The 18276-nt window shown below is 36.7% G+C and overlaps 1 protein-coding gene across 10 annotated transcripts in view; it reads left to right on the top strand.

Annotated features, from left to right (window-relative positions):
- Window positions 1-18276, top strand: part of LOC129768064 (CUGBP Elav-like family member 4) — a 1369849-nt gene that overhangs the window by 169658 nt on the left and 1181915 nt on the right. For all 10 annotated transcript variants that reach the window (XM_055769451.1, XM_055769460.1, XM_055769465.1 and 7 more), the window contains exon 2: window positions 14233-14680. In XM_055769451.1, coding sequence (XP_055625426.1) covers window positions 14650-14680 — 31 coding nt within the window. In that variant the 5' untranslated portion in view covers window positions 14233-14649. The remainder of the gene's footprint in view (window positions 1-14232; window positions 14681-18276) is intronic.

Consider the following 18276-nt stretch of genomic DNA (forward strand, 5'->3'; position numbering starts at 1 on the left):
GTAATAGATGTTTTCAACGGTATTGTTTTGAAGACATACTTTGAATGAAAGAATATTAAAAAAGTAATAACAAGTTTCAAACAAGGAAAAAATGAGTCTGTCATTGCAAACTTGATACAATATACAGAGAAACTTCGATATAACGTACCCTCGTTATAACGTACCCTCGATATAACGTACATTTTACCTACGTTATATGTACACATTTCCAAAGTGTAAAGGACATTTTTCTTCAATATTTTTTTCTGATAGAACAATGAATTATCTGTATTGTGATGCTAAAACAAGTTTTGTACCTTCAATAAATCCCGAAATACAGCTGGTTTTGTGATTCCGGATTCTAAATGAATAAGCTTTAATCAACAGTACGAAGGGAAACATCATGAGACAGGCTGGCTTCGTCTTCTGATTGAAGTTATTCATTAAATTTATTAAAACAGCAACACAATCATGTATTATAGACTACGTTTGTGAGTACTTTATTATGCTCCGATATAACGTACAATTCGATACAACGTACAATTTTGAAAGGGAAATGTACGTTATATCGAAGTTTACCTGTAATCAATTTCTGGTGAAAATTCAAGCAAAATCTTCAAAAATCACGATTTTTTCTCCACTGTACATATAATAGCCACTTGAATATCACCTTAACGTTCAAAGGCAACATTTTTACTTGAAACAAGTCATATTTGAAATGTGATTTTTTTTTTCTCAAACTGTATACAATCGAGTCCAAAATTGTATATAATCGAATCACATACATTCGAGTCTGTATATAATCGTGACAGTATATAATCGCGTCCGACCTGTATATATATTTTCCGTTTTTTGAATATAAAAGAATTTAATTTTTGATTCATCCCCTTGAAGTCAGAAAACACCTTTCTCAAATGAGAAAAAAAAGTTATTCAGAATCTTTCAGGGGGTGATAGTTGATCATATTTGATGAAAGAAAATTCTTCTACGCATATGGTCAAAAATGAACAATGACAGAGTCATTGAACTCTTTTATTGTTCCGGGATCTGTTTGCCTTAAACTCCATTTAAAAGAGGAAAAATTTAGAACAGAATATATTTGTGAAACATCAAAATTAGTGGATTTAAATAACTTTTTCGGAGTGAAAAACTTTAAAGTAAGTGGTTTGAAAGTTTTATTATCAACTTTAACTCAAAAATTCATAATAAACTTGATTATTCCTATAAACCAATCTCTCAAGCCGCTCTACAAATTGTTCTTTGACATCCAATTTCTATCTTTCTTAATTTCGCTGCAAGTGACGAACCAGCCAGAAGCGTTGAAAGTCACTATAATACAGAAAAAAAAAAAAAAAAATTTCGCTGCAATATCGGGTTGAAAAACTCCTGGTAAGAATTCAATCAAAATCTTCAAAAATCTGGATTTTTACTCCACTGTACTTATAATAGCCAATTGAATTTCACCTCAATCTTGAAATACTACATCTTTTCTTGAATAAGTCATATTTGAAATATAAAAACAAAAAAATTACACTGTATATAATCGAGTCCAAAATTGTATATGATCGAATCATATATAATCGTGTCAGTATATAAATGTCGCATGTACAGTAACATGTTTTCTGTTAGTAGTGGAAAAGGCTTGGACGAGAATAATGTCTGACAATGATTTCAAATAATAATGATGAGTTTGTAGTGTTAATACTGGAGAATTATTATGGCTGCAGAAGTGATAATGCGAGTTGGGTTGATAGCATATTAGCTTCCAACTCAATCATCAGGGTTTTCTCCAGAGAAAGTAATGCGGGAAGGAAAATCCAAAGGTTTTCGCCCCTATTAGACCGTGGAGGAGCACATAGTCACTGTAATGGTCGAGTGACAGTCTGAAACTAGGGGAAGTTCCGGATTTGACATTTTACTAGGATCAGAGCTACTTCAAGTAATTATTTTCATTAATATTTTTATAATCAAAAACTGCATTCTAAAATACATATCTGGATGGATTACTTCACTGCATCTGCAGAATTTTTGTAAAAGTCGACACAATACACTCGAGGATCCAAATGTTCCAACAATAATAAAGGATGTCATCAATATACAACGAAACATTTATTCGGGCAAATAAATCTAATATTTCATTTATTATATTAAATTCTCTTCGTCTCTCAGCTATTGCCTATAATTGTGTGGTGTTCAGGGATTATCATGTGAGAAAGGTCTTTTCTGATTTTAAGGGGATGAATCAAAAATCAAATTCAAAAATACATGCAAAAAAAAACCAATAAAAAATATTTTTTTTGACTCGATTATATACAGGATTCGATTATATACAGTGAAAAGAAATCAGAAACTGTATATAATCGAGTCCGCGCTGAATTGAGAAAAACCATCAAAAAATAAATTCCTTAAAAATTGAAGTCGATGGGGGTGAGAATGGGTCAAAAACGGAGAAAGTTACTATTAGTAATATCTTGACAAATATTGCGAATACTTTTGAAAGCTGTGAGCCGTTTAATAGAAGACATATTTTCACAACTTCCAATACATAATATTTAACTGTAGTATTAATACGAGGGTCGTTCAAAAAATAAGTTTCAGTCCCTCAGAAATCGCGGAAAAATAAAATAAGAACAAAAAACTAGGTGATTTTCGTAATATACGTTTTATTTTCTATTTTTCTACATAATCGCTGTAACGTTCGAGGCATGTTTCATAGCGTGGCACGAGTTTTTCTATTCCGAGCGCGAAGTGCGTAGCGTACAACTTTTTGAAGTACGATGTAATTGCGTCACGAATTTCTTCAGTGTTAAGGCCGTTTTATATTATCAGGCACGTAGCGTAAATGGCACTTACCGACACCGGCAGACAAATACATGATGTATTCATATCATCAGGCATAGCAACTTCTCTGTACGGACCGGCAGCGCAGACGGAGCGGAGAAATGCTACTGGTGATTGAACCGATGTCGTACCGAAGAGCGACGAACGCACCCACACCACGAACTTCGACGTTGGGTTTGTATGTATGGTGCTACTCGCCCATGTAGTTCGTGCCCGGCACCGGCAAAATATTCTTTTCGAGAATTCCTTCATGCATTTGTCTGAAGCGTGCTGTGTATGCCCGGAGCCGTTCCGCTATATATACGCATACACATTTGAAACACACGCAATAATATTTGTCTTGCATGAAACGTGCCGTGCCTGATAATATAATATTACCTTTATCGAATCGTTGACCGCCGAACGCCTATTTCATCACCGGGAATAAGTGATAGTCGCTAGGGGCGAGGTCTGGGGAGTAAGAAGGATGCTCAAACACAGTTAATTTGAATTTTTTTAATTGCTCTTGAGTTACGCGAGCAGAATGGGGCGGCGCATTATTGTGGATGAGGAACACTCTTTCGTCAATAAACCTGGCCTTTTGTTCTTAATCGGTCCAAAACTCCAGAATAGTACGGTGATGAAACAGGCGTTCGGTGGTTTTACTCTTCTCTGGGAACTGAAAAATTGAAATAAAATGTATACATGTTCCAAAGATTTAAGCGAGTTGATATGAATTCGTGAATGCGTTTCTCAAATTCCTTTATTCATGTTACCCTAGCTATAAAAAGTATCAAACCATATCCATCATCTAATACCATTCCGATTCAACATCCAACTACGCATCCGCCAATTGATCAAATCGAATAAGGCAATATTCCCATGCCATAAATGTTCCATTGCATTGTTCTCTGATTGGACGCAGATGACGTAAACCATTTACGCTATAGCGGCAATCGCTAAGCGGTCCAATTCACGAAAAAAGAAAGCTCATCCGATACGCATCGCGTATAAAAAAAAAGACAACTTCCAACACAGGAGGGGGAAAAATCCATATTCTCCCATGGCAATCCCATCATATCGCTTGTGCACAATTTCTTTCCGATGTTCAAATTCACCGGCGGAACCTTTGTTGGGAAGCTTTTGTTTTTCCTCCCATCGACTAATTTGTTCGGGGTTTTACCATCGTCATTTTCCCTGCGTTCGCAGAAGCGTAAGTCGATACCACTCTCTCGTGTTGTTTTACGTTTGGGATCCAATTTTCGGTGGTTCGAGCATGGAAAGTGGAAACGAAAATCGATGGGACAGCAATTTTTGCTCATTTCAAAGGCTATTACGAGTATTCGGTGAGCAGCGAGACTTGACTGATGACGATAACGAGAAGGGAAGAAGAAACAAGCAATCGGATAGGATGAAGGAATGGAAAACCGTGGGCAACCTTTTGTGCTGTGTAATGTATGCGTTGTCGAACAATTTCTATGCTTATGTCGAGACAGAAATGAATGGAAATGGTTGTCATTTCCCATTTCCGCCTTCGCTGATTGCTGATCGTTATTGTTTTTCGTCGCGATGGGAGGGGAGATGAAATTGATGTTGAAGACAGCTTTGCTGGTCCTTGCAGTTTCGGTAAGAAGATTCAAGTTAAGATTAGACGAACAAATGGAACTAATGTTGAAAAGCGAATATTCTTATTACGATATTTAGATTTATGTTTGATGATAACACTTGCTTTTGTTGTGCAATGAATGAAAATACGACAAGCGCGAAATTATCTTTGAAAATGATAATTATATTTAAATTACAATAAAAAAAAAAGCCATAATCAATTCGTTCCGCCTGCTTACTGAGAAAATATAACCATCCGATAATCCAATCCAATTTACATTTTCACAATGTAATTTCATTTTAAACCTGTTATTTACCGCTTTGGCCATTTTTGGCTGCCTATTTAAAAAGAGTTTTGCCTGTAACTTTTTGTGTTCTAAAGTTCAATAAATGTTGAACATTGGCTCATATTTTATTACATATTTTCACTTCCCACCGATATCCCGTGAGGCAAACTATAGCTATTGAATACTCTATCCGTACGCTCACATTGGATTTTCGGTGAATCATGATCCGTAATTCACCTTCTATTTCACAGTGTCCGCATTCGCATGCCATTACATTCATTTTACCTACTATTTATTAGTGTTAATATGCTTCATTGGGGAGTGATTCAAGCCCGTATTCATTTAACATGTGCGGTACACTGCGGTTTCTAATTCAAATGATCATGTATTACGATGATACAAGATCATCAATATTGTGTCATCAAAGCACAAATGAGTTTTATATGGCGAAAGCATAAAAAAACTCAAAAGAACACCGAAACAACATTTCGGGAGCCACAAAAAACACACAGAATTGTGTTCGAGATGTGTATTAATAAAACAGGGCGCATAGCTTTTTAATACTTTGGAAATACTTGCTGCTTTACGAGGTCGTAAAATTATTTTAGAATTTTCACTTTTTGGTTGGAACCTAAGCGTCTCGCATTCCGCACCACGCTTCTTTGCATAAACGTGAAATGAATTTTCCTCCTTTTTGTTGACACTGCAAAGACTAAGGTTAGTTTGGGGAGCCATGGGTTGGGTGAGAGAGAAGGAAAAAAAAGCATTCCCATAATGTATAGTTGAAGTGAAAATCCTCCAATCGAACAATCCCACCGGGGGAGAAGAAACCCGAAGGCAGATGCTGGGAATGCGAGGCAATGACAAGGGAAATGGAGAGTGAAAACCACCTTACGTTTTTGGCGTCAGATGAAAGTTGGGGGATGCTAACAGACAGGGGGGACACTATGAACTCCGAGTCGTTCTCGTTATAATAACGAATACATAAATTTTGCTCTTCTTTGTGTACCGTTCCCCCTCTCTCGAAGCAACACGATCATATCGGATGGTGGATAAACGGAAAGCCGTTACTTGGGCTGGATGATAAAAGCTTAGCGTTTGTTAGGCTTATTCACTAGCGGAATTTATTCGATGCTTTGGGAGACCAAACACTGCTGTTCCGTAAAACGGTAGACGGATTATCGTGAATGAGATCTTCAGTGATCTAGTTTTTTTTTCTCGAACGACCCGTAACTATTTTTTTTTAATTCGACAGCTAACATCATGTTGAATAAATTATAGATTTTCCAAAATATAATAATAAATTGTAATTACCAAATATGTACAAAATAACCGTCCTTATTGGCGAAAAACTCTCGATCTCGGTCGATTTTTACAATCTTCTCTTGATCCCAATTTCTTATTACTCAGGAAGCTTTGCAATGTGAGAAAAAGGTGATAATCGCTTGGTGCTAGGTCCTGACTATATGGTGAATGCATTAAAACATCCCAATCAAGCTCCCGGAGTTTCTGGCGAGTCACATTAGGCATGCATTGTCCTGATGGAACACAACACCTCTACCATTGAACACTCTGGACGTTTATGGTCGATCGCTAGCTTCAAATGGTCTATTTGTTGACAGAAGAGATCTGAGGTTAGTGGGAATTGTATGCAAGGATATATGGAATTCATTTCGTTTTCTTCGTGGGGTGGCTTTCGTGATCAGGCCTAAAGTGTTGCTAAATGTGTTTCTGAGTTAAAATATATAACCATACTTACAATTATTCCAACATTTTTTTTAAGTGGGTCAGTTTTTTGCAAATGAGGTTTCGTTTGTATATTGAAAGTAAAAAATATATTCATGTTGTTTTGCAAATCATGATTAGAACGCTAGGTGTGAACTTAAATGTGAACTCGGATATCCACTCAATGAATGTAGTTTCCAATAGTATAAGATATTATTATTGAAATATTATTATTAAATACTACAAGATTTTACATTGCTTAGATCCAAAATCGTCGTACGTTGTCTTTGTGGTGGATCTTTATTTTTCATGCTAGGTTGTGAGGAAGAAAATCCATTATTTTTACATTGAATTGAAACGTTTACTTAGCAAAATTAGATTAAATAACTTAGATCAAATATACGCCGTTTAGTACTAAGTCTTATCGATCGATGATCGAATGAATTCTCTCGGTTACCTTTTCAGGTTTCCTAAAGTTAACTCTCAGCCGTCGGGATTAGTGTTCGATAAAAAGTATGCTTGATTGTTAACGCAGGTTTAAATTATTTTCGAGGAGTTCCCTTGGTTACCTTTTCAGGTTTCCAAATATTATATCTCCAGTGTTGCGATAGGAATTCGATAAAAAAGAATGCTCGATGATTAACGGAAATCTCTCGGTTACCTTCTCAGGTTTCCCGTCATAGCGATTGGAGTTCGATAACGCGCGATAAATAATATAAACGATCCAATTATTTTTAAAAATTTCACTTCTCATGCTGCCTGGAGATAGTCTACAACGCGCTGTGACACATAAAATTTTCGGAGTTTCGATTCATAAATTGTTTACATAATCACATCACTTACCGCAGTGAATCCCGATTTTAACAACTATTCCTTCCATGATAATCGCTAGGGAACCACGCTATAGAGGCGACCCTTCTGGCCTTCGGGCGGCGATTATCACACTAACATTCCTTCCCTTCCTTTGGTGACTGTAAGGACGTGGCCAGCGTCGTTATTGACCATTTAAAGCTCGAATCGCCGAAAATTTCACAACGAGAATGATTTGCTAGTCCCAAGCGTCATTCTGCGTGTTCTTTGTGTAATTTGGTTGGTTCAGGTCAATCACGGAGAGCAACTATGAATTGTACAGTCTACCCAAGCTCAAGCTCAAGCTCAAGCTCAAGAAGAGATCTGAGGTTAGTGTATTGCACTGAAAAAAAAATGAAAAGATTATAAAGAAAATAAAAAAAAACTAAAATATAATATAATAAAAATAATAGAATTAAATTGCACGTATTTAGCTGCTACCGTATCGGCATCATAAACACCATTCACAATTTCAGCGGTGTAGCTTGCATTTTCGCCCTTGTAAATGAACATTTTAACATCCTGTAACTCACAACTGAATGAAACAAACAAAAAAACAGCAAAAGTTTTTTTTTTGTGTGAAATGTTATTTTTACAACATAAACATGGAATTGTATGATCGATATTACGCGAGATATCGATCACCAGCTATCGAGAAAATAATGGATTTCTTTTTTCTCAACCTAATATGATCAATTCAATACAACGTGAAAAATCATCTAATTTGCTAGACAGAGAAATATCGTTCTTGCAAAAACAGAAAGGTGAACAATGATGAACATTCGTTGTTTAGAAGAATAGCAGGAAAGTTATACAAAGAAAGTCGAGGAAAATTGTGAACAAAAAATTGAAAGTTGAAAACAGAAGGTGGGTAAAAGTTATTGGAGAAAGTTCGTAGAAAATTAGACCGTGTTATTGGCAAAAAGAGTTGTTTGATAGTAGACAGAATACTGAACTAAATTTACTGCATCTCCTACAGATATAATATGAACTGTGCAAAGAAATCAGGTTCTAATAATTTTCTTACTTACTTACAAACGCAAGGCTTACAACGTCTATAACTTTACCGAGTAGTTATTAAATTTATTTTTGCCAGATTGACTGCTCAAACATTTAAAATGAATGAAACGAAAAGACAACATTTATTTTTATGCTTTATTTTGTTAGAAATTGTTCATGAAATTTCAAGTTTTTTTTTCTTTGTTAAGTTTAAGGTGGATATGCAATGGATGTATGGGAAAAAAGTGACCCTCGAATTTTCAAAGCGAACTTGATTAAAAATGTTGATTCCCACGAAAAACTACCCTGTGCGAAATATCAACTCAATCGGACTTTATTTACTAGTGTCGAAAGTCAACCGAAAAATCACCCAAGGGGGAAGTAAAGAAAATCGGGTTTTTCAAAAAAAATTTTTTTTTAGTGCCAAATGTCTTCAAATTGCATGAAACGTCGAGATCAGGGATGGTAAAAAATCACATTCAACGATCAATGAATAAGTATATCCCTCTAGTCGGATGTTTTTAAATCACCCCCAGCAGGCGATGCTCTTTTATTCTTCATATGTACACAGAGAGAATACTTGGAACGGTGAGCTACCAAGATCTCAAAAAAGCAATATGAAAGCGGAATCCCCACTGCTTGCACTCTCGAAGCATTACTTCTACTACTCAAGTTTTATCGTGAGTGCAAGCCACAAACGATTAATCCCATTCCATAGAGCGGATGATGAGTTCTTGATCGTGAAGTGTACAAGAGACGATCAACTGAAATATTACGACACTCATCGAGGGATTTTTAATTCTCTATTGCACTGACTGCAGTGAGTGGCTGACTCTGTCTCGTGTCGATTTTATTTTGCTGTCGTCTCCCGCCCGATAAACAGCAGACGGGTAACGGATGCAATTGATTAATTTTATTACCAGCAGATTTGGGCGAATCTCATCCCGCCCAAAATCGTTTTTTAGATTCCAATAATTCTGAACATTCACATTTCTCTCCAAATAATTTTTCCAATAGTACTTCAATTAGTGACTTCACGAAACACCTTTCGAATTCGATTGAATTTCAGACCCTTTTTTATTTTGTAGATAAAACGGATCACATATTTGATTAATTCAATTCTGTGTGGACGTTCTTCGTTGCGAATAAATTAGTATGGTCGTATGTTATTCATATATCGTGGACTTCCGACATATGTGGCAGTAGATTTATCGAACGACTAATGTTTTTTTTATATCCCTTCAAACTTGTTGCATCTCTCAAGTGTACATACTGCTTTGACCGCAGATTTGCATGGTTGAATCTGGTTAATTTCAGGTATTCAGTCTTCATATTGTCGAATGAATACTGTTGGAACAATAGGTATCGCAGCAAATGATTATCAACATCCTACCTTATCATCAAACGGTATGCGAATAATTTCAGTGAACTGACGGCATTGAAATATATGCTTTGTGAGGACCACACAATTATTATCAGAGCGAATAAACGTCCGACTGGAAGTCATGAACATCAATTCAATGTGCCCAAGATAAATTTATCCTTTGAAGGTCATTAACCTTTCTAAAGATGATCGGATGGAATATATTCCAATGTCGTCTGGAATAACCTGTCCAACACCTTATGATCGTAATATTGTTTTTGCTATTATTCTGATGTTTCATAACACGGCACTCTATTGATTATTCGCCGAAAATGAATAAAAAATATCCTTGAATTTAGCCTACGGTTTTAGTAGCAGTGCAATATGGTGAGCCAGTCTCTTTTTTTTTGAATGAATCAATAGTAAAACAAAACGTCAAAAAATTTCTCACCTTTGTGATAGCAGATAATCATTATCCATTTGAGTTGTATGAGTATTCCCCCCACAAACTGTGGATAGTCTATCTGCATACAAATTATGTAGAGTTCCACAATCCAAAAAAATTATGAGCAAATATTTACGTGCTTGCACAAAAAAACACATGTTGACATATTTGCGCTAATTTGTGTTTTTTGATTAATTCAAGGTAATCAAGGTCTTTTCTAGCCACCAGTTTACTCGGGCCCGAAAAAAGAGATTTGTTTTTGGACTGGCGGAAAAATATATCTCACAAGACCACGTGTTCGATGTCGTTATAGCCTTGGCCAATAACGCATTTACATTAACTTATAAAATTAGTGATTTGAGGGGGATTATTATTTGTAGTCTCTTGTAGATTACTTTAAACACCATCTGAGAAATCCTCTGTGAAACAAGAAACATGAAAGTCGTCCTATCTGCTGTAGCGCATTTTTTTATTCTACCCAGTTTCATCGAAGTAAACGCGCTCGGAAAGGAAAATTGAACGCCCGGACGAGAGAGCGAGAATCGTAAAGCGTACGTCATAGAGACACTCATTCCCATGGAGCAAATTCTTGTTAGGAGTTGTAAACAAAACGAGGAAGGAGAGTAACTCAATTATTCGAACTAGTTTCAGTCAAGCAATGCTTTGATCAACTCAGAGTTACCAAGTGAAAATCATTTGGGGCCTGATTCTCGAATACACTTCGAATACACTTCACGGTGGAAATGGAATGAAACGTATCCGCGATGACAACGGTACGGTGTCGACATCTGGATACGAGATTAGTTTCTCACTAAACTTATCATTATAATATTAAATTATCTTCAGATGAAATTTTTGTATGAGATTATTATATCACATTAAGAAAACAAAGTTTTCCACTCACATCGAATACCAGTTTGATACGAAGAAGTTAATTTTCATTAATGATTTTTTATTTGAAAAGTGGTCATTCTGCCTGAAAACTCATTATTATCTTCGACACTTCACTAACTCGTAAAACGTAGTTCAATGGCGTGCCGTTTATTTCGTTTCCACCGTAAAGTGTATTCGAGAATCAGGGCCTTGGCTATGATGGGTGAGGATTAATAGTTAGTGGCAGTTTGCACAGATTGCGATCTGTGCAATTTGCGATTAATCGTAAATCACATCATGCTCCCTTGTTTTCCATCCTTGGTCGAGATCTACTGTCATCTTGAAAAAAATTTTTTGTCAAAAATCAACACTTTGGGACTTCGTCGTTTTTTCGGAATACGAAGCAAAACGTATGGTTTAGGGTACCAATGAAAATCGTCATATCTATTTTTCATGCGGGACTCCCTGCGAAATGTTGATTTGCACGATAAAATACCCTCTGCAAAATATTAGCTCATACGGATTTCATTTACTATTGTCGCAGATCTCAAAATTTTAGTTTTTTGAAAATAGGAAAAACCACCTAAGGGGGAGTAAAGGAAGTCGAGGTTTTCAAAAAAAAAATTTTGTTGCCAAATGTCTTAGAATTGTATGAAACGTCGAGATTTGCTTTTAACTCGAAAAAAAATTGTTGTCAAAAATTTACTTTTCGGCACTTGGTCGTTTTTGTTTGTAAAAGTCGATTTTTGACGAAATTTTTTTTCGAGGTAGCAGTAAATAGCAGTAGTAAATGAAGTTCGATTGAGCTGATATTTTGTAGAGGGTATTTCATCGAGTAAATCTATATTTCACAAATTGAGGGGTTCTATCCGAGACACGACCGCTTAGGACGTAGGACTATGCAATCTTTTTTTTTTATTTAAATTTGTTGGTTTATCTTTTCGGATATCATTTGCGAATACGTCGATAGTTCATAAATAACTCTTTAGTAAAAAGTTCTGGTTACCCCAAAAAGATTTAATGGCTTGCGCGGTTTTGTAGAATCATTTTGAGAAGCAACGATTCTTTCTTGTCTTTGCGAGATCAATACACTAATTGGTCATATGTTAGGTTAGGTTTTTGATTGTAGATATTTTAAACTTTTTCAGTTCATTCGTCTCTAGCCTTGAGAAAGGCCCTTGGAGAACTTTACTCTACTCCTGCATCACACCTTCATCCTCATTGCCTTGAGAAAGGCACTAGATCCCTCATCGTCCAGCTCGTCCAGCAACGATGTTGTCAAGTCGGCGTTCACACAAAGAATGTGATCATATATCGCAATTTGTTTCTTTATATCAATGCACGCATTGCGTTGAGTATGTATCGTGAGACATCTTCCGTGCATCACTATTCAACAAGCATCAAACACGCGTCTAACAGATGCACACAGTTGCAGCGATAAACTTCAAGTGAAATATTCGCCAGCGTTCACAGCTCGAGGGGAAACATTGAACACAAAACGAGCAGAAAGATTCTGAGAATTTTTCTCAGAGGAGATGCAATACTTATACGCTTAAACCATATACCGACTAGGAGATTGTAATGTTTAGCATATCAAACAAATCTTAGAAAAGTTCCGATTCGATTGGTATGCAAATCGTTAAAATCCGTTTGCAGCAAAAACAGTTATTAACATTAACTTTATTTCATTAAAAAGTGACCTGTTTTCTGACTTTGCACCCTTAATGTAAGACGTAGTCCTACGTCAAAAATACTTTGAGTGATCCAACTGATGTAAACGGAATCAAAATTACTGGAGTTTTATATCAATTAAATTAAAAGGATCACATTGACTTTATGACTTTTTAAACTTCAGAATGATTTTTAGGATCTGTAGAGCAATCCCACCCCAAATCAGTCGAAAAACAGCAAATTTTGCCGCAACCCTTTTCGATTTTATTGAAACTTGATGGAAACCATGTATAATCACAATTTTCATTATCATATGACCAGTTATAATAAAGACTGATTTTTTAAAAGGGCATAATCAAAATCATTGATCTTTTTTTTTTTTTCAAAAAATCGTAAATCAAAACCTAGATGTCTGATTAAAATATGATGTACGACAAAGTTGTTGGTAAATAAATAAAAATAACATTTTAAACGCACTGTTAAAAATCTCACTCAAAAAATAAATTTAATATTAAAAATTTTATATCTCAATATAATATAAGAAATTATATTTTTTTCAATATGTTTAACTAAATAAAACATCATTGAAATGAGAGATTTTAATTTACCATATATTTGTGCACTCCAAAATGTGTGTATTTATGTCGGTATTAAAAAATGAGTCGCATGGAGGACATATTTCTACATCAATTGGAACAAAAATGATGGTTCGATTTTATATATTGTCGTTGTTTGAGTCAGTGCTATGCGGACATTTATCTGATACAGCGTATTCGTTCGAAGCTTCGCAGCAATTTGATACACCGAAATCCCAATATGTTTTATTTCATTTCGCACATGTACATAACATTTGTATACTCATTTGATTGATACAAACGATCACGAGAAAGCACTGCGTTCGAGAAATCATCCACTGCAGGAACACATTTTTATTCCCAACCGACGGCACTCATATCCCAGAGTGCATTGCAAAATCAACTGTTATGGATTCGATTGCGAACTGTTTTTCAACCTCAGGCGACAGTCGATACAAAAACGACGAACAACATGCGTTTCATTTGGCTTTTTGATGGAGTCATTTGTTCACCGTCATCCATGGTCGCGAGAGCCCAGTTTTGCGCCGAATTGCGCCCCGTCAGAACCAAACCGTGTAGTACACGACCGGAAAGCTGTCATTCAAGCTGCGCCTACTTTTCATAAGTCCCCTGCTGTTTTGTCATTTGTATTGTTGTTCCCTTCCGTTTGTCATCGCACTGTTGATTTATCGCCACCCTCTGTAGGTTAAAACAAAGAATATTTATGATCTGTAAGCAACATTCAACGGATGAAATAAATCACACCGTCGCTGATTGTTAATCTTAACTTTCAGCGAACCTTTCAGCAGAAGTTTGCAATGGTTTTTTTTTCTCTCTCGCTTTCACACAAATAATTAAAGTCCGTGTTCTGTAAATGTAATCTAATATAAAACATGAAATTAGTTCAAATTGTGAAGCTGAAATGAGCCACCACTTATGCATCGCGTGCTAGAAATGCTTGACTCCCAAATTGTGCTTTATCTTTCAATTACTCTCCACAGTAAATATTCCATTATTCCCTCTTCTCTACCTTTTTTCCAGATGAGTTGTGCAATGATTCGCCACTTTCAATGAAAAGGAAACAAAAACATTCCAGTTCGGTGCCCAGCAAGTAGTACAAACCAGACCAAGGAAGGCAGGCGAAGCAAAAACTCTACCAGAAGGAAGCATTATCATAGCAAGCAAATACTATCAGGAAATTTGAAACAAAATATAACAAAAAATCAAAACGGGAAAGCCTGATTCACTTTCCAGTGGAAGGAAGCAAAAGTTAAAAAAAGAAAAAAAAGAGAAATATAATAGCTGCTTCAGCAACCCGTGTGCCTGTGTTTCGAAGAAAGTCTCACTAATAAAAGTAGCAAAACTCCGCGCGAAAGGAGGTGGAGAGAGTGCTTTTTGTCGACGACAGGAGAAGAAATACAACACGAGGAGCTTCGTCGATATTTCGAACTCGACCAAATGTTGGCCTTCCACAACGAACACATAACAAGTAAGTGGCAATCCCCCGCCGAGTTCTGTTTTCCACTTTTGTTTGTGTGATCTTTTGAATGCTACGAAGTTCGGAGTACCCTTCTGCCGTTCGCTATCCGGGGCGTAGGTGGCCCCGGCCATTGCTTTTCCACTCATCACTTTTTACTTCCCCGTTATGCAATTTACCGTCTAGCCACAGGAAGATGATTGTCGGATATGATTCTGCTGGAAATAATTTAGTTGTCTGGAATACAAAACGCGAGCTTTGCTTTGTGCTGCCTTGCGAGGCACAGGGTCTTATCGCAGCAGCATCAGCAGCACCGGCCGAATGTCAGGGTGGAAAATTTAATAATATTTCAACTAATCAGTGGAGAAATCGTTCACCCGAGTGGTGTGAAGTTTTAATTACACTGGCTACAAAACAAGTACAAGTGCACCCTACAAATCCCATAGTATTTGTGGTTGGTATGATAGCAAAATACACACAAATATGTTGTTGGAATTTTTATGAACCTCAAAACATCATGGGTTTCTTGGAATGTTTGTGATGTTTTTCATTAGATGCGTTCGAACATGGAGCAAGTCCACGCCAAATTAGTCAATGCACAGATGAACGATTTGCGTGCGGACCTCTCTATTTTTTGTTAATTTTTTTTATAAATGGTCGCAGCTTCACTAAAATTAAAATAATAAAAATAATACGGTCAAAAATTTTAAAAGCGAAAATGTTGCGGTCTGGACTGTTAACCATGTCCGAAGATCCCCAACAACTACTCACAAGCAAGGTTGTGGAAGACCAACCAAAATCATGGACGCAAATAGTCTTCGTTCTCGTGTATTCAACAACAATGATTTCCTGGGTCAACGGGATGCCGCTAAAAGGTGAGATTATTATCACCAGTACATCTGCAGAATATTGAAAAGAATAAGATTAAGGGAGGACCCCGGTCTGGAAAATTGAAAAAATTGAATTTTTGTTTTTTGCATTGCAGTTTATACCCTCAGAAATGTTGTCCTGAAAGGATTTTTCGATATTTAATTTCGTTGGAAAGTTACAGCCAAAAGTATGAAGTCACCTCAAGGGATATAGTATTGCTGTACGAATTTTGAAACGCGTTTCTCTCGAAACCATGTTATTTCAACTGGTGGTATCGATATCTTAGGATCTACTCGACTGATTTGGCTGATTTTTTTTTATCAGCATGTAAAAATGAATTATCTATCGATTTTTTAAAAATCTTTTTAGAGATTTTTCATGAAAAATATCTCATTTTTAACAAAAATGGCCGCCGTTTTGTCAATTTCGCGAATTTTCCTAAACCCCTATGTAACGCTTTAGGTATTGTCGTAAAGTTTCAAAATGTTCATTGGAATTTGTTCTACGACACCCCGTTGCTTCAGAAACGACCAGCAAGGTACCGATTTTCAGACAGCATCCACGCATCCAGCTGTCAACAGCGTCATAATCATTATTCATGCACTCAAAAAATGGAAAATACATGTTCAAATATACTTTAAACAATAACCAAAATACACGAACACTTCACTTCATTTGTAACAACCGAAAAAAATCCACGAAAATTCATTATTTTCCGACCATCCAGACAGGTGTCCCCCGTTAAGCCATCTGGTTTGGCTATCAAATCAAAATTTGTTCCAGAACGAGTGTTTGAAGAAAATTCTGATCCCGTTTCAACAAAAAATTCATGCAGATGGACAACACGTGTTTTGGCTGGATAAAACGTCATCGCATTGCACCAGAGAAACACAATATTCGATCCCATTTGTACTCAAAAAACTTCAACCCGGCAAAGCTGCCTCAGTGACGCCCAATCGAATTTTGAGCTCTTTGGTGTTCAAAAATAATTGGAGAACTACGAATTGTCACGAATTGTTGGTTGGTAGATGCATTCAAGAGATGCATTCGCAAAGTTGATATGAAGGCCGTAAAACGCTCCTGTTCCGACATCGAACGGAAGCTTCGCCAAACAGCCGACCACGGATTTTTAAATGGTCAGTATTTTTCTCCGACAATGGACAATGTATCTTTGATTTCAATAGATCAAAAGACAAACATACTTGAAGAATCTGAAGATCAGATCAGATCTTCAGATTCTTCAAGTATGTTTGTCTTTTTTGATAGCTTTAGTTGCCATTCGCGTACATTTAGGAGAAGGTTGCCCTAATCCGAATCCCTGAAACGACCACCCCTTGGATCTGGCGAATGGCGTCACCTACCGAATTTTCAGTAGTGTCAAATTTGACCTTGAGTGGAAGAGCCAATTGGCATCACCAAAACGCGAAATTATGCGTCCCTCAAATTTCGTTCGCAATATGGCCATGTTCGGTCGTGTTGTGTGGCACGTGGCGCCGTCCTGCTGAAACCACATGTCATCCGTATCCATATCTTCAATTTGTGGCAAAAAAAAAATCGGTTAACATGCGGCCATAGCACCATTCACAGTTACCGTCTCGCCGTTCTCATTTTCAAAGAAATACGGCCCGATGGCTCTACCAGACCATAATGCGCACCAAACAGTGACTTTTGGCGGATGCAATGGCCTCTCAACAATCACCTGTGGATTTTCTGAGCCCCATATACGGAAAATTTGGGTGTTCACATAGCCACCGAGCTCGAAATGTGCCTCATCGCTCAAGAAAATTTGATGCGAAAATTCAGCATTTTGCTGCTGTTGTTCGTTCACCCAATCGACGTATTCCATGGTCACCACGCTCTAATTTTTGTACCAGTTGGACTTTATATGGATGTAGGTGCAAGTCCAAATGCAAAATTCACCACAATGATGTGTTTGACAAGGTTTGACATTGCTGAGTACGTCGTGGAATCGAAACATTCGGGTCATCCTCCACACTGGCAGCAACAGCAGCAATATTTTCGGCCGAACGCACATTACGATGATGCACAGGTTTCACAATATCCGCTACGGATCCAGTTTGTTCGAATTTACGCACTACATTAGCGATTGTGTGCTCTGTAGGCCGTCCATGACGACCAAAATCCGTCCGTAATGCTCGAAAAACATTTGACGGGTTTTCATCATTTTTATAGAATATTTTTACAAAATTAACACGTTGTGCGATGCTAAAACGATCCATATTGTAAAATGGCAGACATTCAACTAACGATATGACGCTTTGGTTGACAGCTATGTCAAACGGTTGTCAGCGCAGGGCTGTATACTTTCGGAAGCCCGAAATGGAAAACCCTGTAGTATTACTTGAATTATTTTGACGTAGGATTACATCTTACGGGAACGTATTGGGAGTACAAATTTCAGTGTTAATATTTTCTTATTTATTGATATTATATTTTCAATTAATTTTTTTTTTTTTATAAATTCGTTTATTTTTACAGGCTCAGTTGCATAAGTTTAAAGGAGCCGAAATCTTAAATATATTTTTAACACTATATATATGAACAATTTTCTTGAATCTATGGTTAGTAATGTGGGAAACCGATTACTCGCGGTGAACTCGAGATTAGAAGGGTGACATATTTTTCTCAGGAAAAGGATGGGGTATAAGGAAATTATTACAATGTTGATAATCACACACACTCAATTCTTAAATCTATTCGTACATCTATTGTGAATT

Source organism: Toxorhynchites rutilus, chromosome 2 (assembly GCF_029784135.1).
Source record: "Toxorhynchites rutilus septentrionalis strain SRP chromosome 2, ASM2978413v1, whole genome shotgun sequence".
Taxonomy (NCBI): Eukaryota; Metazoa; Arthropoda; class Insecta; order Diptera; family Culicidae; genus Toxorhynchites; species Toxorhynchites rutilus.